Source organism: Mytilus galloprovincialis, chromosome 3, assembly GCF_965363235.1.
Source record: "Mytilus galloprovincialis chromosome 3, xbMytGall1.hap1.1, whole genome shotgun sequence".
Taxonomy (NCBI): Eukaryota; Metazoa; Mollusca; class Bivalvia; order Mytilida; family Mytilidae; genus Mytilus; species Mytilus galloprovincialis.
The window spans coordinates 93,944,916-93,963,362 of NC_134840.1; the positions used below are offsets into that span (position 1 = coordinate 93,944,916).

Here is an 18,447-nt window from a genome sequence, read left to right on the forward strand (position 1 = left end):
TGAAAACTATCAATTAAGTTGTAAAAAACATATGCATATTCTTTTTTTAATTTGAGGTTTCCATGGTTTCACATGACTTTAATCTCACAATACAAAGTCATTCATGTATAGCAAATTCATGGATGGAAAGCCATGTACTATGAAAATTAGGCGGGGAAAAAACTGACTTCATTGGACGAGTGGTCTGTGCATGTTCTTATTCCTGATTGTGTTATTATAATAAGCAAATTTCAGGTAAAACAAAATATATCATACACGCGAGTTTCACGTGATAACAATATGAAATCAGTTAAAGTGAACTTTACGTATTTATAAGCTTATTTTAACCGTATATACAATATGAAAGATCAATATCACATTATGTTTTCGATATATCTGCATATGCGTATTCGTCTACGTATATGACACGGTTGATACGCCCTTTAATGACAAACCTCTATTAGAAACTGAAACAAGTTTGTAGAATGATTTTGTAGAACTATTTTGATTAGTATTTATATATAAGTTGTTTGTTAGTACTGCACGGGCATTTCTTATGCGGTTTTACAGGTGGGGTTCTATAGTTATATATAAGTTCGATACATGTGGAGTGAGGTAACTCCTAAGTACAACAAGTTCTGCATAGTATACTGTTTACGTTGTATTATAATGATTTAGTATAAAATAGCTATTTGTGTGTTTGTTAAAAGATGTTTGTTATGTGTTTATTATCTTTATTAAATGATACATCGCACAGGAAATAATAAGTAACTGCGAGCAAACCAAGCCGACTAGTATATTTTGACTTGCCTCTTATTTAGCCATGTAGATAGATTAAAATGTTTTAATTCCCCGGGACGTATTTTTGTGGAAGAATTGAAGACAATAGAACATTTCGCCATTTTCAACCTCGCCAATATTGTAACTGAAACTAAACGACCAACGACTTACACAAATCTTCCTGATAGATCCACAGTGTATCTATCAGCTAGTTAGGTCATATGTTTTTATTTGATCGAAAATCAACAAAAAATGCCAGTAAATGCCCTGCTGTGTCAGCTCAACAATCGAACTAGATTTCCCTTAATTTAGGTTAATTTGGCAATCAGTCTGAAATATCCTGATTTACATTTTTTTTTATTTCTGTAATCCCGATTTTCAAAACCTTTTATTTTCTGTTTTATTTTCGTTGATTTTTGTTTTGTTTCATTCTATTCGTATCAGTTTGTTTTATTTTGTTTCGTTTTATTCTATTCGTTTCAGTTAGTTTTATTTTGTTTCGTTTTGTTCATATTTCGTTTCGCAATTTATATTTACATTTATTATTTACACAACTGATATAGATTGAACTTTCAATACAATGGCATGTGCATTGGATTCGGCATCGGAAGTACAAAGTAAGGGTGTTATATAAATATAGTTTGACCTGAGACGACTATAACACGTATAATAGTATTTTTAGGTTATACTTACTAAGTTTAATTTCTAAAGTAAACAGTCAGTGGTAGTGATCGAAGCGATGAGAAGACACATGGGTGTCTCTTTTCCATGTCGTTATTTTCTAGTTTAAGCTCTGTCCGTTTAATACATTAATGCATATATAAAGAAAATGAAACTTATCGGCCTATTTGACGAAACCTGGGGTGATCATTACGTTTGATATATATATGTATTATTAATTTAAGTGTTTTTTTTATGCATTAATGATTTGTGATATATATATTAAATAAAGTACATAATAGCATCTGGTTTGCGGTAAATTGCACGGAATACAATGATCTGTTTTATACAGTTACCAGGTTGCGACTACTTCGGCCGAAAACAAATATTTGTGTACGTGGTTGGGATAGAAAATAAAAAGTTAAAAATAGCAACCAAATTTACTTTCAATTTGTTGTTTACCTAAGATAAAGATGTCAATGTATACCTCGTATGGTTGAAATGACATTTCAATCAATGATTGAAATGACATTTCAATCAATGATTGGTATTTGATGAGCTTTTAACTTTCTAGTTCACGGCCGACACTCGGCTAACCGAGAGATAGGTCGGTTAATCTATATTGAGTATGCGGCTATATCGACGGTGGGTCTGTTAATCGGGTTGGCTAAAGTCTGTTAATCAGGTGTTATCGTGAAAATCAGTGCAAGGTCAGCATGTTTCATTGTATAACTTTTTAATTATATTTATATTATAAAAACTATTTATGTCTGACAAAATGATTTGGAGTACTAAATCCAGTGGTGTAATTATTTTTTTTCTAGCTTCAATAAACGATCTATAAAATGAAAAGGCGAGTTACTCATCAGTAAATTTATACACATTTTACACACACAAAATGTACAAAAAATGACAAGTTGGTTGAGTTTACTTGCATGCAATCTTTTGAACATCGAAAAAAGACTGGCATTACGTTTGTTTACCATGTTAACATCAATATGTGAAAAATCTACACGTAAAACTGTATTTTGGTGACATAAATCAATTTTTGATAAAAATATGGTCTGTTAATGGGTCGGATGTATAAAACTCGGTCTGTTATTTGGTCTGTTAAGAGTAATGAATGACATTACAAGTATAATTTAATTGCTATATGAGGTGTTATCTGAATAAAGAGATAGACCCAAGATTAGTGGCTAGAATAAATGGAAACAACACATGAACAATGAAACATAAGTTTAGACAATGGAATCTGAAAATTGATAGAAATGATTTTAAAAAGTGTAAAATCAAAGTAATATTAATTTCATCAAAGAATGGTCGCATATATCAGGTGGATTCTGTTTCATTGATATGAATTGCACCAATTTGTCATTTACCATGTTTACATAGTTAACAAGTACATAAATAAGAGATAAACTTAGTAATGTTTTGATTTTTTTTATCAAATGAACTGAAATATGTTTATAATGCAAACAAATATAGACAAACCTTTCAACATCAACCTTTCTCTACACCACCTTGAAGGTCACTCGATAAGCAAGCACGTTTTCGGACTGCGAGTCGGCTACATGACTTACGATATCATAGGAATACATCATTACTCGAAAATTAAAATTAATATTATGCATTTATTGTGATTTACAGGAATATAAAATTTTCTTGATGTTACACATTAAATCAGCACCCAACACTAATATAAAACAAGAGTGCACACGCTGAACTGTCTCGCCTTCTTTACTAATCATTGATATTATGTTGATAGTCCTAAGTATCATGAGTATAAAGCTTTATTAAAAAACTGTCACATAAACTTAACATTAACAACCAAGATAATTAAACAAAGACCAATAAATCATGAAAAATGAGGTAAAGGTCAGATAACCATGCCAGGCAGACATGTACAGCTAACAATGCTTCCATACAGCAAATATAGTTGACCTATTATTTATAATTTAAGAAAAATAGACCAAAACACAAAAACTTAACACTGAGCAATGAACCATGAAAATGAGGTCAAGGTCAAATAAAACCTGCGCGACTGACATATAGATCATAAAATATTTCCATGCACCAAATACAGTTGACCTATGACATATAGTATTAAATAAAAAGACCAAAACTCAAAAACTTAACTTTGACCACTCAACCATAAAAATGAGGTCAAGGTCAGAAGACATCTGCCCGCTAGACATGTACACCTTACAATTATTCAATACAGCAAAATATAGTAGATCTATTGCATAAAGTATGAGAAAAACAGACCAAAACACAAAAACTTAACTATAACCACTGAACCATGAAAATGAGGTCAAGGTCGGATGACACCTGCCAGTTGGACATGTACACCTTACAGTCCTTCCATACACCGAATAAACTAGTCTTATTGCTCATAGTATCTGAGATATGGACTTGACCATCAAAACTTAACCTTGTTCACTAATCCATGAAATGAGGTCAAGGTCAAGTAAAAACTGTTTGACTGGCATTACAAGATACGCACATACCAAATATAATTATCCTTTTCCTTATAATAAGAAAGAATTCAACATTACAAAAAATCTGAACGTTTTTTTTTTCAAGTGGTCACTGAACCATGAAAATGAGATCAAGGACATTTGACATGTGACTGACGGAAACTTCGTAACATGAGGCATCTAAATACAAAGTATGAAGCATCCAGGTCTTCCACCTTCTAAAATATAAAGCTTTTAAAAAGTTAACTAACGCCGCCGCCGCTGGATCACTATCCCTTTGTCGAGCTTTCTGCAACAAAAGTTGCAGGCTCCATAAAAAAACTCACTAATATTTATTTCTTGTTTAGAACTTGGTACAGACATTTCCTTAGGCGGCAGAAAATGAGAATAATGACTCGGTACAAAGGAAAATACATACCGGAAATACACTCCTCATAGATACCAGGATTGAAATTTGATATTTGCGCCTTCTGTTTACGCCAGACACGTGTTTCGTCTACGGAAAACTCATCAGTGACGCTCGAAAAAAATGTTTAAAAGGCCTCTGGCCTTTGTTAGTCGTTTATGATTTTTAATTTTAGTTTCTTGTGTATAATTCGGAGTTTATTATGACGTCCATTATCGCTGTACTAGAATGCATATTTTTAAGGGGTCAGCTGAAGGACGCCTATGGGTGCGGGAGTTTCTCTCTACATTGAAAACCCATTGGTGACCTTTGTCTGTTGCCTGTTCTATGGTCGGGTTGTTGTCGCGTTGACACATTCCCCATTTCCTTTCTCAATTTTACCTTTGTATTTCGGCGTACTTCAAACTTATGCAACGCGCTTTGAACGATTGCTAAGCGTTCCTATGGCGTGCAACTAACATATACTGACATTGTCAGTTTTCTCTGTACGTTTGGTGCACGCTGGTCTATCTGCCAATGTGTGACCCCGGCATAAGGTAATCTATTCCTGAGGTAGAAAAGCCTTAGTATTGCAAAGAAAACGCATGGAATTTAACCAGCTGAATTGCAACACATAACAGATTCATAGATGTTACAGACTTTGAACAGACTAAAAAATAAGGCTGATTGATAACTTGGCGTAAATAATAAATTCATGCGAATTCTGGCGGCCAATCAGTCCATGTAACGCTAATTTGAAGTGACACACCCTTTTAATGAAATGCGTAGAAAAAATAAATAAAATAAAAGTGCTCTTTCTATAAGGATACTGTTGCACCGTATTGTAATTTTTTCGTCATAAGTACATCTCACTTTTTTCAATGTGAAAATATAAACTCAAAGTAGTAAGACTATTGTCATGGCTAAATAACTCTTAACTGACACGATTTAAATTGTCGAACCCATTAACAGACTGTATTCCCCTAATATTCATTAAAATGTGGTATAACTCAACTTATATAACAATTATGAAATATTTATCAATGACAATTGATTTTTTTAGAACAAAAGTACTACTTTGTGTACTTTAAATCATATCTAAAAATGGTTTTTGGCCTTTTATCTAAAATATTGCTATGCGTACAAGCATAAAAACCACATACTTGCGCGACGCCTTTTCGTTTTACTTAAAATTGCGCAGGCTATGCATTTTTTTTAATGGTGGAAAATGTTCTATGATAGATATCATTTTGTCAGACGCTTTTCTTTTTTTGATGTGATTCTCATAATGTGCCAAAAAAACTGAATATTTATTAGAGTTTAACATGAAATTGTGAGTTTTACTCTTAACAGACGTATATCCAACCCGATTAACAGACCCCCCGCCGATATAGCCGCATACTCAATATAGATTAACCGACCTATCTCTCGGTTAGCCGAGTGTCGGCCGTGTAGTTGTGTGTCAAATATTTATTACTTGTGTATTCACATATGATATATTAAAGAAGATGTTAAACAACGTTGGTTCTTAAAGGTGAAAAGTGTGGCGCACTTATTTTACAGTTTTACCTGTAGGAATACAAACGTCACAAATACCTTTTTTGGGAGATCGATCCATTAATGTGACGCGCAGATTATTTTTTTTTACTTGTGATGTCATTGTGTACATTAATTGGTTGTGTACGTTGGTATTCTGCAATTAACATGTTTTAATGTACCATTATAATATATCTTTTTTTAATGTATTTCTCGGTGCTGAGTGCTCTTAAATTTATTTGTTCTGGATTCTTGTCAAGCGGTGTTAAGTTTTTAGTGACATTTTAACAGCGCCATATAAGCAGGATGTTTGGCTAGCCGTTTATTTAGGTTCAACCTATCTTTTATTCTTAAAATGTTATGTACCAAGTTAGAATATGGTAGTTGATTTCAGACAGAACAGGTTTTTGATGTCAGCGTTTGCTTATGTCGTGCTTTGGTAATTCTGACTGTTGTTCCGTTGTTTCCCTCACATACATGTAGCTGGTATGGTCAACGTCATATGGTGACCATTTCTTGTGGGCTTGACCTTTTATTTGGGTCATAAAACATGTAAAAGTTAATGTTTAATCTAATTATGTTACCTGTTAAAATCAATCAGGGTTGTAAGGTCTATTAGAACTTACAGGTACATATAACTTATGTTTCTTATCAAACTTACATTTTAACCTTTTGTTGAAATTGTAGCATAAATCACAGACTTTACTGTGGGTTCTGTGGATGTTTCGCGAATTTCAAATTAAATTTTGTCTCGCTTGGCGTAGTGTAAAAGCGAGACATATATATGGTGTTTCCGGTGACCGTGGCGGAGATGGCGTCAACAAAATATTAGTTTGTGATAAGTTTAGTTTATGGTGAACCTCTAGTGGTAATTAATTATCAAAGGTACCAGGATTATAATTAAGTACGCCACACGCGCGTTTCGTCTACATAAGCACATCAGTGACGCTCATATCAAAATATTTATCAAGCCAAACAAGTTCAAAGTTGAAGAGCATTGAGGATCCAAAATTTCAAAAGGTTGTGCCAAATACGGCTAAGGTAGCACTCCACAGTTAGAGGTGTAGTTTGGCATTTTGGCCCCTGTGAATTTTTCAAATATGAGAGCTAGTGTGCAATAAAATTAACAAATTAAACAAAACTTACCTAAGTTGTAGTTTGATGTTAATTTGGTAAGGTCCAATCTACCAGAATCACATGAGTGAACAGATGATCACATGATGCAAATCAGACTTCAGAGTGGAGAAAGTCAGGAACTGAAACTTCCATAATGAGGGTGGGCACAAATCACAACTCGGGCGGGCATGTGATTCTGGTAGATTGGACCTTACCAAATTAACATCAAACTACAACTTAGGTAAGTTTTGTTTAATTTGTTAATTTAGTAAGTCCAATCTACCTATAGAATCACATGAGTCTTTAGAGTTCAGTTCTGCACTTTCAGTAAAAATCTTTGTAAAGTAGCAACAGTTATACTAAAAACACTACATATTCCACTACTTGCAAAACTCTACTAATTCTAAATTTCGGAATTATATACATCCTTATATACACAAACTATCTTATTTTCTCTTGGCCAATAAGATTTCATTACTGAAGGAGCTGTCATTAGTAATTGGTCTTTGATAAAATTTTCGAAACACACTATCTTTCCTCCATCCAGCTGTGCGAAGAATTGTAGCTATAGGAATTCGTCCACTAACATAGGAAGTAGCAGCTCCTCTAGTAATATGAGGTGTAAAGATTGTCATATCTATTCCAGCCATAATTAAAACTTGTTTAATCCACTGAGCAATGGTACCCTTTTTTACAGGTTTATACGGTTTTTGGAAACTCAAAAACAATTGAGTGTTATTTAATCTTAATTTATTTGTGCGTTCTAAATATTCATGTAATGTATGAACCACACAAATCCTATAATCTGGCTTAAATGCTTCTATAAATATCTCTGGTAACTGATATCCAGGTCTAGTTTGCTTAAGCAAGTCTCCATATCTAATTTTAACTGAGTATGTATCAAGTTCCAAATTCCTAATATCTATTAAGAAAATACTCTGCATTCTCTTACCTGTTGTTAAAGCTAATAACATAGCCAATTTGAATGTTATGTTTTTTAATGTAATATCTTTGTTCCAAGTCTTAAAAAGACTTAGCACCATTTCCACATTCCAGGTACAATTATACTTAGGTAAAACAGGTTTCTTATTAAATATTCCCTTCATAAATTGTTTAACATGAAAATGTTTTCCAATTTGCACATTAGTAATAAGATAAACAAAACTAGATACTGCTGATTTAGCAGTATTAACAGCACTATATCCTAAGCCATTTAGATGCAATTCTAACAAAAATTTTAATACACTATTTACAGATGGATCAAATTGATCCGTTTTTTCTTTGTCACAAAAAAGCAGCCACTTTTTGATATATGTCCCATACTGTTTTTTGGTAGAATCTCTCCAGGAATTGATGATGATGTCGGCAGCCTCTGCTGATACTCCTCCCTCACACATTTTATTCCTGAGATCTTGAAAGCCGCCAATCTCATGTTTTTCAAAGGATGAGTTTGATTTGTTTTGGGATTCATCAGAATCGTTTCCACTTTTGGCAAAATATATGGTTGATCGCAAATCATTTGTAGTAGCTGCGGAAACCAAGGCTGTGTTGAAAATAAAGGTGCTATGACTAATGCGGTTGCTTTTTCCTGACAAATTTTCTGTAACACTGCACTGATCACACTGAAAGGAGGGAATATATATGCATAAAATGTACTCCAAGTTAAAGAGAATGCATTAACAGCCAAAGCCTTCACATCCGGGCCAAAGGATACATATTGTTCTAATCTATTGTTATGTTTTGATGCAAATAAATCAATGTCACATGGACCAAGTTTATTCATTATACACTCAAAAATACTATCAATAATCATCCATTCCATATCTGAATTAGACTTGTGTCTGCTTAACGCATCTGCTTTTATATTTAACTTCCCTGGGATATGAAAAACACTAAGCCAAATTTGTCTATGTATACACCACAACCATATCTCTTTAGCTAAATTATTTAACTCTTCTTTTCTTCCTCCCATTTTATTCAAATACTTAATAGCAGTTGTATTATCAAGAAATAATTGTACATGTTCATTACGAGTTCTGCAACAAAAGGCTTTTAATGCAAGAAAAGCTGCTTTTAGTTCCAAAAAATTTATATGTTTATTACGTTCACTCAAACTCCAAACACCTGATAATGTAAGATTATTTGTTACATCAAGAGCTCCATATCCTAACATACTACTGTCAGATTCAATTTTTCTATCTGGTGGCTTAAAAACAATTGGTTTATAACTATTATGAATGTTTTCAATCCACCAGTTTATACATTGTTTACTCTCATTTGATAATATAATTTTAGCATCAAAATTTCCTTTATTCAATTTTAATTCAACATCCTTTTGTATTTCTAAAGTTTTGTAAAAAACTGGTGCATATAAGACACCATGTTCACTAGCAACCAATTTTCCAATTAACTGCGCAAATTCACGTATGGTAACAAAACACTTCCTTAACAAAGTTCTGCATAATTCCACAATATTTGCAACTTTCTTTGGTGCTAATTTCACTACCATGCTCACAGAATCTATACTGAATCCTAAAAATTCAATGTTTTGAGCAGGCACAACAACTGATTTTTCTTTATGTATAGTAAATCCAAGGCTATCAAACAATTTCATTGTTTCTTGAACATTATTTAGACATTCCTCATAAGTATCCCCTACCAATAAAATGTCATCAATATACGCACAATTAACATATCCTTCTTTCCTTAAAGAAGATAACACAGGTTTTAACAACTTTGTGAAAATGCGAGGAGCTGGTGATAAACCATTAGGCATAGCTGTAAACTGATACAATTGACCTTTCCAAGTAAATCTCAAAAATTTTCTATCTTCCTTTTTTATTCTTAAGCTGTAATATGCATCTTTTATATCCAATTTTGCAAAGAAATTTTTATTTTTTACTAATTCTAATGCTGACTTGAAAGTTTCCATCTTGAAATGTTTATATTCCAAATGCTCATTCAGATTACTTAAATTTAATATTAATCTAAATGATCCATCAGCTTTAGGCCTAATAAAAATACTAGATAATACTTCCCCATACTGATGAATTACAGGTTCAATAACCTTTTTGTGTAAAAATTTTGTTAACAGATTGTCGATAACTATTTGTTCACTTTCATTAAATTTAATTTCTTTCCGTGAACATTTACCACATGGTTCACATTCAAATTCCAAGTGATAACCTTGACATACAATATTCAAGAGGTTTCTACCACTTGTAATTGTTTTCCATGTCTCACTATACTGAGATATTTTTCCCGCAACAAAGTTGTCAGTAGTATTATGCAGACAATTAAAATTTAATAATGTATATGTACTTACATTACTATTACTAACTGTGTCCATTTCTAATGACCCAGATTCCCCTTTCCTTTCTTGTTGTAGGGTTTCTTCTGCTCTCGTCGAATCTGGGCCTTTTTGGCTAAAAAATTGTTTTTAAAACCACTTTTCCCTTTGAAACTTCCATTGGCATTGTCAGACTTAAAATTATCATTCCGAGAATAAGTGTCCTTAACTTCAGGTACATGTGCCTTATCCCTGTTCCATGTACTTTTGACTTTCATTTTATTGCCCAGTTTAGTACTATCGTCTTTTTCTTTCATCCGTTGTTCCAGATTTTCTCTGTCCCCAAATAAATAGTTCGGCGAAATTTTCTCATCTTCGTGGCTCAGGGCTAAATATTTTTTGTCTAAAGCTGGCGTTAGCAACTTCCTTCTTTGACTAGACAGATCTCTATGAGCATACAACAACAAATTTAGGGAGTCCAGGGATAGTTCAAACGTTTCTTCCGATTCTTCCGATGTGCTTTTCAAAGACTTTTCCATTAGCTGAACAACCGGTATCATCCCTTTAACAAGATACCCCTGGGTTCTTTGCAAGGATCTGTCATTATCTTTCAGACGTTTAGATGTTTCCTTAGAACTCCACAGCACTTTGTTCACTTTAGGAACCTCTAGAAATTCACAATTCTCTGGCCGAACAAATTTATCCACTAATTCCTGAACTTCTTTATTTTTATGATCTACGGCAGACTCCGCCCCTTGATTAACAATTTTTGCTATCTCATCGTGTACCGGCGATCCTAATCTTGGTTTCTTGGACAAAATGTTCTCAACTTTTTTCATTTTTTCCATTTTGGACATACTCGTCGTAACTTTTATTCTTTTTTGAGGTGGTTCCTCCGCCACATGATCCTCCTCATCTTCCTGGGAAGACTCATAATCCCGTTCCGATTCCTCCTCCGAGACACTGTCATAAAAAGTATTCGGAGATTTGCCCCGTCTATTGTTTCTCAACTGCGTCGGCGCACTAGGCCCAATCGGATCAGCTGTTTTGTGAAGAACCGCGTTTTTAATTTCAATTACGGACTTGGTTAACTCATTAATAGCGTTCTGCTGTTCAAAATAAAGTTTTTGATTGTTAATCAATTGCTCATTGTATTGAGCTAACAAATCCGGTCTCTGTTGATTAACTTCGACACTTGCGGTAAAAGGTACATAATTAGGCTCCGCCCCGTTTTTGTTTTTTCTCAACTGTCGCTCGCTTCGGAACAGAATGTAAACGGGTAGACTGTGAAGATGATGGAGCTCCAGTATGAATCAACTGAAGAGAACCATCATCCTTCACCACTATTGCCTGGTCTTGGAAAACATTGCAGTTTTCCACCACTGGATCCAAAATAATAAATTCCTCTGCCATTGTTCGGAATTTCCTAAACACACGTGCCCTCTCTATCAGCGCAAACACATTAACAAAGAAAATTGTTTACAAACATAATTTCATGTCAAATGAAAATTATGAATAACATCACTATAGTAAAACTTTCAAACTACGAATAATACCTGACTATCCAAACACTAACATATACGAAATTTTAATTTTTTGTCTCCTAAATAAATAGTCTAACTTTGCATTACAAAGGATCAACCTCGTTCTGATTTGCATCATGTGATCATCTGTTCACTCATGTGATTCTATAGGTAGATTGGACTTACTAAATTCATTTTTGGATAGCTAAGTATAAAAATAGCCTTTGTATTGGGTTCATATGAACATCAAGGTTATGAAATGTATGTAATATAGGCTGTTTTCTGTATGACAGTCCGTATTAGCATGTCCCTACCATACATTGGTCCGGCAATTATTGTAATGTTTTTTTCCAACTTTTTATCGCACGAACTTTGTGATTGGATTTTACGAAAAAATGAGGCGAAAGACACCCATTTTTTATTGGACCATTAGGAAGATTTAGGAAAACAGTTTCTTAAAAGGTATCACTCAAAGGCATTGAAATTATAGTTTGATCCAAATTTTGGGGGGAAATGTGACATGTTCACCCCCTTTTTGCAATAATTTATGGGAAATAAATGCAGAATGTTGCCATAGATACACATAAAAGGAATTAATTTTCACCCTTTTAACTTTTGAAAATCAAATCTATGGAAGATACTGATTACATACATATGCACATGTACAACACAAACAGTTAGGGTATTGTATTAGAAATCCAGGAATAGAAGATGATAAAACATTTTGTGGCTCATTTTTGATTTTATTTTCTAACTGTGGAGTGCTACCTAAGGTAATCTTTGCCTGGGATAAGAAAATCCTTAGTTTGTCGAAAAATTTAAAGTTTTTTAAACAGGAAATTTATAAAAATGACCAAATTATTGATATTCATGTCAACACCGAAATGTTGACTACTGGGCAGGTGATACCCATGGGGACGAAACGTCCACCAACAGTGGCATCGACCCAGTGGTGTAAATAGTTATTAAAAGGTACCAGGATTATAATTTAGTACGCCAGACGCGTAGGTAATTACATGGTAAGTCAAATATATTTGGTATGCAGTTAAAATAGTATTGGCACATCTCTTTACCATAGATTTTTTGGTCTCGCCCCCTCAGTCATGGTCAATTGACTTTGAAACTTGCTTATTATACCCCCGCTTTAAAAAAGGGGGGTATACTGTTTTACCTCTGTCTGTCAGTCCGTCCGTCCGTCAGTCCGTCCGTCAGTCCGTCCGTCCATCAGTCCGTCCGTCAGTCAGTCCGTCCCACAAAACTTTCGTCACATTTTTCTCAGGAACTACACATCCACCCTTTCTGTAATTTGGTATCAACATTTATATATGTCAGCCATACCGTGTGATGCGTTTTCAGATTCATCACTTGACAACTTCCTGTTTACCGAACACTTGTATGATTTTACACATGATAGCCAAATTGAAAATTTTCGTCACATTTTTCTCAGGAACTACAATACAAGGATTCCTGAAATTTGGTTTCAGGATTTATATAAGTCAGCTTTACCGTGTGATGCGTTTTCAGATTCATCACTCGACAACTTCCCGTTTACCGAACACTTGTATGATTTTACACATGATAGCCAAGTTGAAAATTTTCGTCACATTTTTCTCAGGAACTACAATACAAGGATTTCCGAAATTTGGTTTCAGGATTTATATAAGTCAGCTTTACCGTGTGATGCGTTTTCAGATTCATCACTCGACAACTTCCTGTTTACCGAACACTTGCATATTTTTACACTATTAATATTATCCACTTATCATCAGTGAGCAGTAGCTCGCAGTTGCACTTGTTTTCAATGTATTTGTTTGTGATTAGATCAGTTTGTGGGAAACCATTTGTGGTAAGTTAATGATAATTGGTATGCAGTTGTATAAGCATTGGCATATCTCATTTTTGTTGTAGACGAAAGGCACGTCTGTCGTAAATATTGATTTTTAATTATGATTCATATGATGAGTTTATTTACAACCACTTGGTAGTTGGCACTGCTGGTAGAGTTTAGATCCCCCGGGCGTATCACCAGCCCAGTAGTCAGTACTTTTGTGTTGACTTGAATTATCACAGATATGTTCATAATAATAAATAAACTTTAATTTTTTTTTTGAAAAACTGATGTTTTTTTCTACCAAAAAAAACTAAATTTAGTTGCTCATCTTACTAATACTACATGTATGATGATCTCGACTTAAGTTTTATGGGGTTGGGTTGGGTACTTTAAGTAAAGAATTGAAACATTGTGAAACAACACTTACATGTAGATGCATATGTGTATTTTTTGTTAATCATGTTAAAGCTGCATGGATATATTGGTCTTGTATATATTTACATTTTTTATGCTATTCTTGCTTTACCACTTAATTATATTACGGCAACTATAACTATTGGTAGTGTAAACTGCAGGGATTTATCAGAAACAGTAAAACAATTAATATATTTGCATATAAGGACTAATATGATATAACTATATATGTAGTCACCAAAACACATAGAATGAAATAGAAAAACAATGGCTTCATGAATGAGGTTATATGGGAAATTTTGATCTTATTCTAACAAAAGTAGAGGGGAGCTGTTCTTTTCAATAATACTTTTGAATATAAGATCCATGAGGAAACTATAGACATATTTGGTAATTTTGTTATATTAGATATCACCATTCAGGACTACCGTATAACTTTGGCTGTCTTTGTTGATAACAAAAAAAAAAACACCAAAAGATCGCACTATCATGACTTTGGCAATTCATCAATTGTAGTGGTCGGAGATCGGAATGTTGTTCAAGATTATGTTATTGATACATTATATTATAGAAATGAAAATAACCCCAAGTCAAAAGCCATAACTGTATTCGATACATAAACTACATAAGTGTCCTGAAAGCAACGTTATATTGCTGGGTCTTTCAAGTGCTCCACGAAACCTCTTTCTAAATTATTAACATCTATTTTACCAGGAATCAAAGCCGGGCTCCAATGTTATTGTGAAAACTTCTTTTCTAGAGGTGGCGTGAATCAGATGTGGATACTAAAAAAATCCAAAGATCTGTGTGAGAACATACAATCTAAGACTCTCTCATCTTTCAATACTAAAGTAGTATTAAAACATTTGACTTTTCTACACTTTACATAAGAATTCCTTATTCCAAACTAAATGACAAATTGAAAGAGTCGGTATTACTTTGTTTCATTAAACAGAATGGCGAACGTAGATACAAGTACCTTGTCCTGGGGAGGGATACATTCTTCTTTGTGAAGAATCACTCTGATTCAAACAAAAAATTCTCCGAAACTGACATTATCAAGATGCTTGATTTGTTGATGGACAATGTTAGTGTTACGTTTAGAGGAAGTGTTTTTCAACAGACTGTCGGAATTCTGATTGGAACAAATTGTGCACCTCTTCTTTCCGACTTGTTTCTTTATCATTATGAGGCTGACTTCATACAGGAATTTCTTTTGAATAAAGTTAAAAAAGTTAGAAAATATCTTATAAATTTACGTTCCGTTATATAGATGATGTTTACTCACTAAATAATAAAAAATTGGTGACTACGAACTAGAGATAAAAGATACTACAGATACAGCTAGGTCTGCCTCATATCTTGACTTACACCTAGAAATTGACAATGAGGGTCAGTTGAAAACAAAACTTTACGACAAAAGAGATGATTTCAGCTTCCCAATTGTGCACTTTCCATTTCTATGTAGCAACATTCCAGCAGCGCCTTCATACGTAGTATATATATCTACATGTACCAATTGATACGATATCCCCAGGCTTGTATTTCCTATCATGATTTCTTTGATAGAGGATTGCTACTCAAAAGGAAGCTATAAAACCAAGAGTTCCAAATGGTGAAGTTGAAATCATTCCTAAGTAAATTTTACGAACGCCATTACGAGTTGTCTGACCTTAATGGAATAACCGTTTCACAGATGATATCGGATATGTTTCTTATGTCGTAACTACATTACCCTTCCCATTTCAAGATTGTGCCCTACCGAATGAGACTATATACCGGATTTGTAATAACATAAGCAACACGACGAGTGTCACATGTGAAGCAGGATCTTATAACCCTTCAAGAGCAATTAAGATCACCTCCAGTTTAAGTTGGTTTCGTATTGCTTATTCTTTAGTTTTCCATGATGTGTCTTCTGTACTATTATTTGTATGTCTGTCCTTTTATTTTAAGCCAAGGCGTTGTCAGTTTATTTTCCATCTATGAGTTTGACTATCTCTCGTATATTTCGTCCCTTTTCTATAGATCAGATCATTCTCCAGTACTTCTTCATTTGAGACTTATGAGCCAGTTAGAGGTTATGGTACATGGCAATTTAATAACAGTCTTTGAGGGAAGCTTTTATTGAAAAAGTGAAAGGGGACATCAAAACTGTCATCGAAGAATATGAGTCTGGTCCATCTATAGTTATTGAGATAAAGGAGAAACAGTTTAATATAAGCTATCATCTTTTACAGTTTAGGTGTGTACAAAATGTGTAAAAATGGATGAGAATTGGCAGTTGTTAGAAGCAGCATTTTAATTCACAAAATCAATTGTAATATCTATATCTTACTATGACACTTGATAAGGATTTGATCGATCTAACAAGTTCAGTTTGACTCTTTATACTTTGTGCCTAATACTGTATTATGTAATTTCACATGTTTCATCTTGAAAAATACCCCCCCCCCCCAAAAAAAAAAAAAAGGCTTTTCTAATTCAGAAGTAGATTACCTTAGCTGTTTTTGGCAATACTTTTATGAAATTTGGTCCTCAATGCTTTTCAGCTTCGTACTTTATTATTTTTCAAAAATAATTTTGGATTCGAGCGTCACTGATGAGTTTTTTGTACACAAAACGCGCGTCTGACGTAAATATAAAATTTTAATTCTGGTATATGATAAATTTGATAATGCACATGAACAAAACAATTTTTTATGAATCTGTTTCATAAACAACTCAAGCTATATTATATACTTTTAGATATATCTGGATTAACAAACCTTAAATGTGGCCCTTGTCAGATAAGGTACAGGGAGAGGCTTCCACAATTTTGGTGTATATCATGTGAAGAAGGTCTTTGTGTCGAATGTTATGAGAACCACAAGGCAATCAAAGTATCGAGAAATCATTCTGTTGTCCCTGTGGAGATATCTGAAACAGAACCAACTTTTATCTCAACATTGCAGACAGAATGCCATATTCATGATAGCCCGTTTGAGTTATATTGCCCAAGTCATGAAACACCATGCTGTTCCGAATGCGCTGCCATACATCATCCTAGCTGTTTGGGAATAACTCTTTTCCACACATTTGTACGAGATATAAAGAATTCAGAAAAATTGGACGACCTTGATAAGAATATTGACATTGCTTTGGAAAACATCGAAACTTTGACAGAAAACCGCAAAAATAATTTGCAGCAACTGGATAGTAAATCGGACGTCATGTCAAAAATGGGCAAAATCAGAGAAGAAATTGATGAAATGTTGAATGCTCTTGAAACTGAACTTCAATCAAAATTTGAAATATCTCTCCAGAATCAGAAAATTGAAATAGAAAAAGTTTTATTAGAACTTGATAAAAAAAGAAAAGTGATAGCGGAATACCGAAATAATCTAACTCAGCTGAAACTGTGCGGCACTGATACACAAATGTTTCTTGTAATGAAACAAATAGAAGACATTGTGTTTGGCGATATGGATTCAACTAGGGATATGTTGAATGCACAGGCAATGAAGGAGACAGATATAATGATAAAGAAGAAGGATTATATTGGAGATATAATCTCTGGCCTTCTTGATGTGACAATTATCAAGATGGATTCCAAGGTAGTACTGAAAGAGTTGAAGAGTAAAACCACATACCAGATGGCAAAAGTTGGGAACACTGGACTTACCAGTAGGTAAGAAACATTTGATAATATCAAAATTTTAACAAACTGTCCCCATAGTTATCTCAGACCATCCCCTTGATTTCTATATTTTGGATGTTATCACATACTTCTTTACGTGTACGATGAAATCGATAACAATAAACATTTACCAGCAGAATAAATACAAAATTTGCAGTAAAAAAAATTAAGTAAAACAAGTAAAGATAAAAAACATTTAATAAAACAAGTTATCCGAATATATACTTAACTGCGGCCAAGCTTTAATAAAGGTCATGCGTTATAATCAATCAAAAAAAACTTTTTTTTATTTAATAGATTAAATTAGGAACGATCGTTGTGATTGGTCAATTCTAACCTTCAACCGTACATAAATTTTCAAACCCACCCTAGCACATTTGCGAATATGGAACACACGCACTATAAACGATCGGAAGTTGAATGGACTGATCACGTACGTACATAATTGTACAAGTTCTAACGAGGTCATTGTTTAATTTGATAACAAAGACTTAAGGTTCGGTTCATCCGAAGAAATTGAAAAATGTAAAGGTTTTTCAGTTCTCTGAGTGATGAAGGTAAATTCAGGAAAGTGCTTCGGACGTATGCAATTTATAACATTAAATTTCAACACATACATTTAATGCACTTCCTAATACCTATATAAAATATTGAAAAACAAAAATACAAAACAAAACAACTCTTCTGAAAAAGCTGAATCGAGGTCGGCACATTTGACTTAGTTGGACATTTTATATAAAATTTCGATCAAATTGTTTTGAAATGAAAACACTGAATT

General features: G+C 33.6%; 1 protein-coding gene across 3 annotated transcripts in view; it reads left to right on the forward strand.

The window, feature by feature from the left end:
- The first annotated feature begins 1,318 nt into the window (after positions 1 to 1,318).
- Positions 1,319 to 18,447, forward strand: part of LOC143069419 (kinesin light chain-like) — a 78,156-nt gene continuing 61,027 nt past the window's right edge. For all 3 annotated transcript variants that reach the window (XM_076244037.1, XM_076244036.1, XM_076244038.1), the window contains exons 1-2: positions 1,319 to 1,376; positions 16,739 to 17,660. In XM_076244037.1, coding sequence (XP_076100152.1) covers positions 1,340 to 1,376; positions 16,739 to 17,660 — 959 coding nt within the window. In that variant the 5' untranslated portion in view covers positions 1,319 to 1,339. The remainder of the gene's footprint in view (positions 1,377 to 16,738; positions 17,661 to 18,447) is intronic.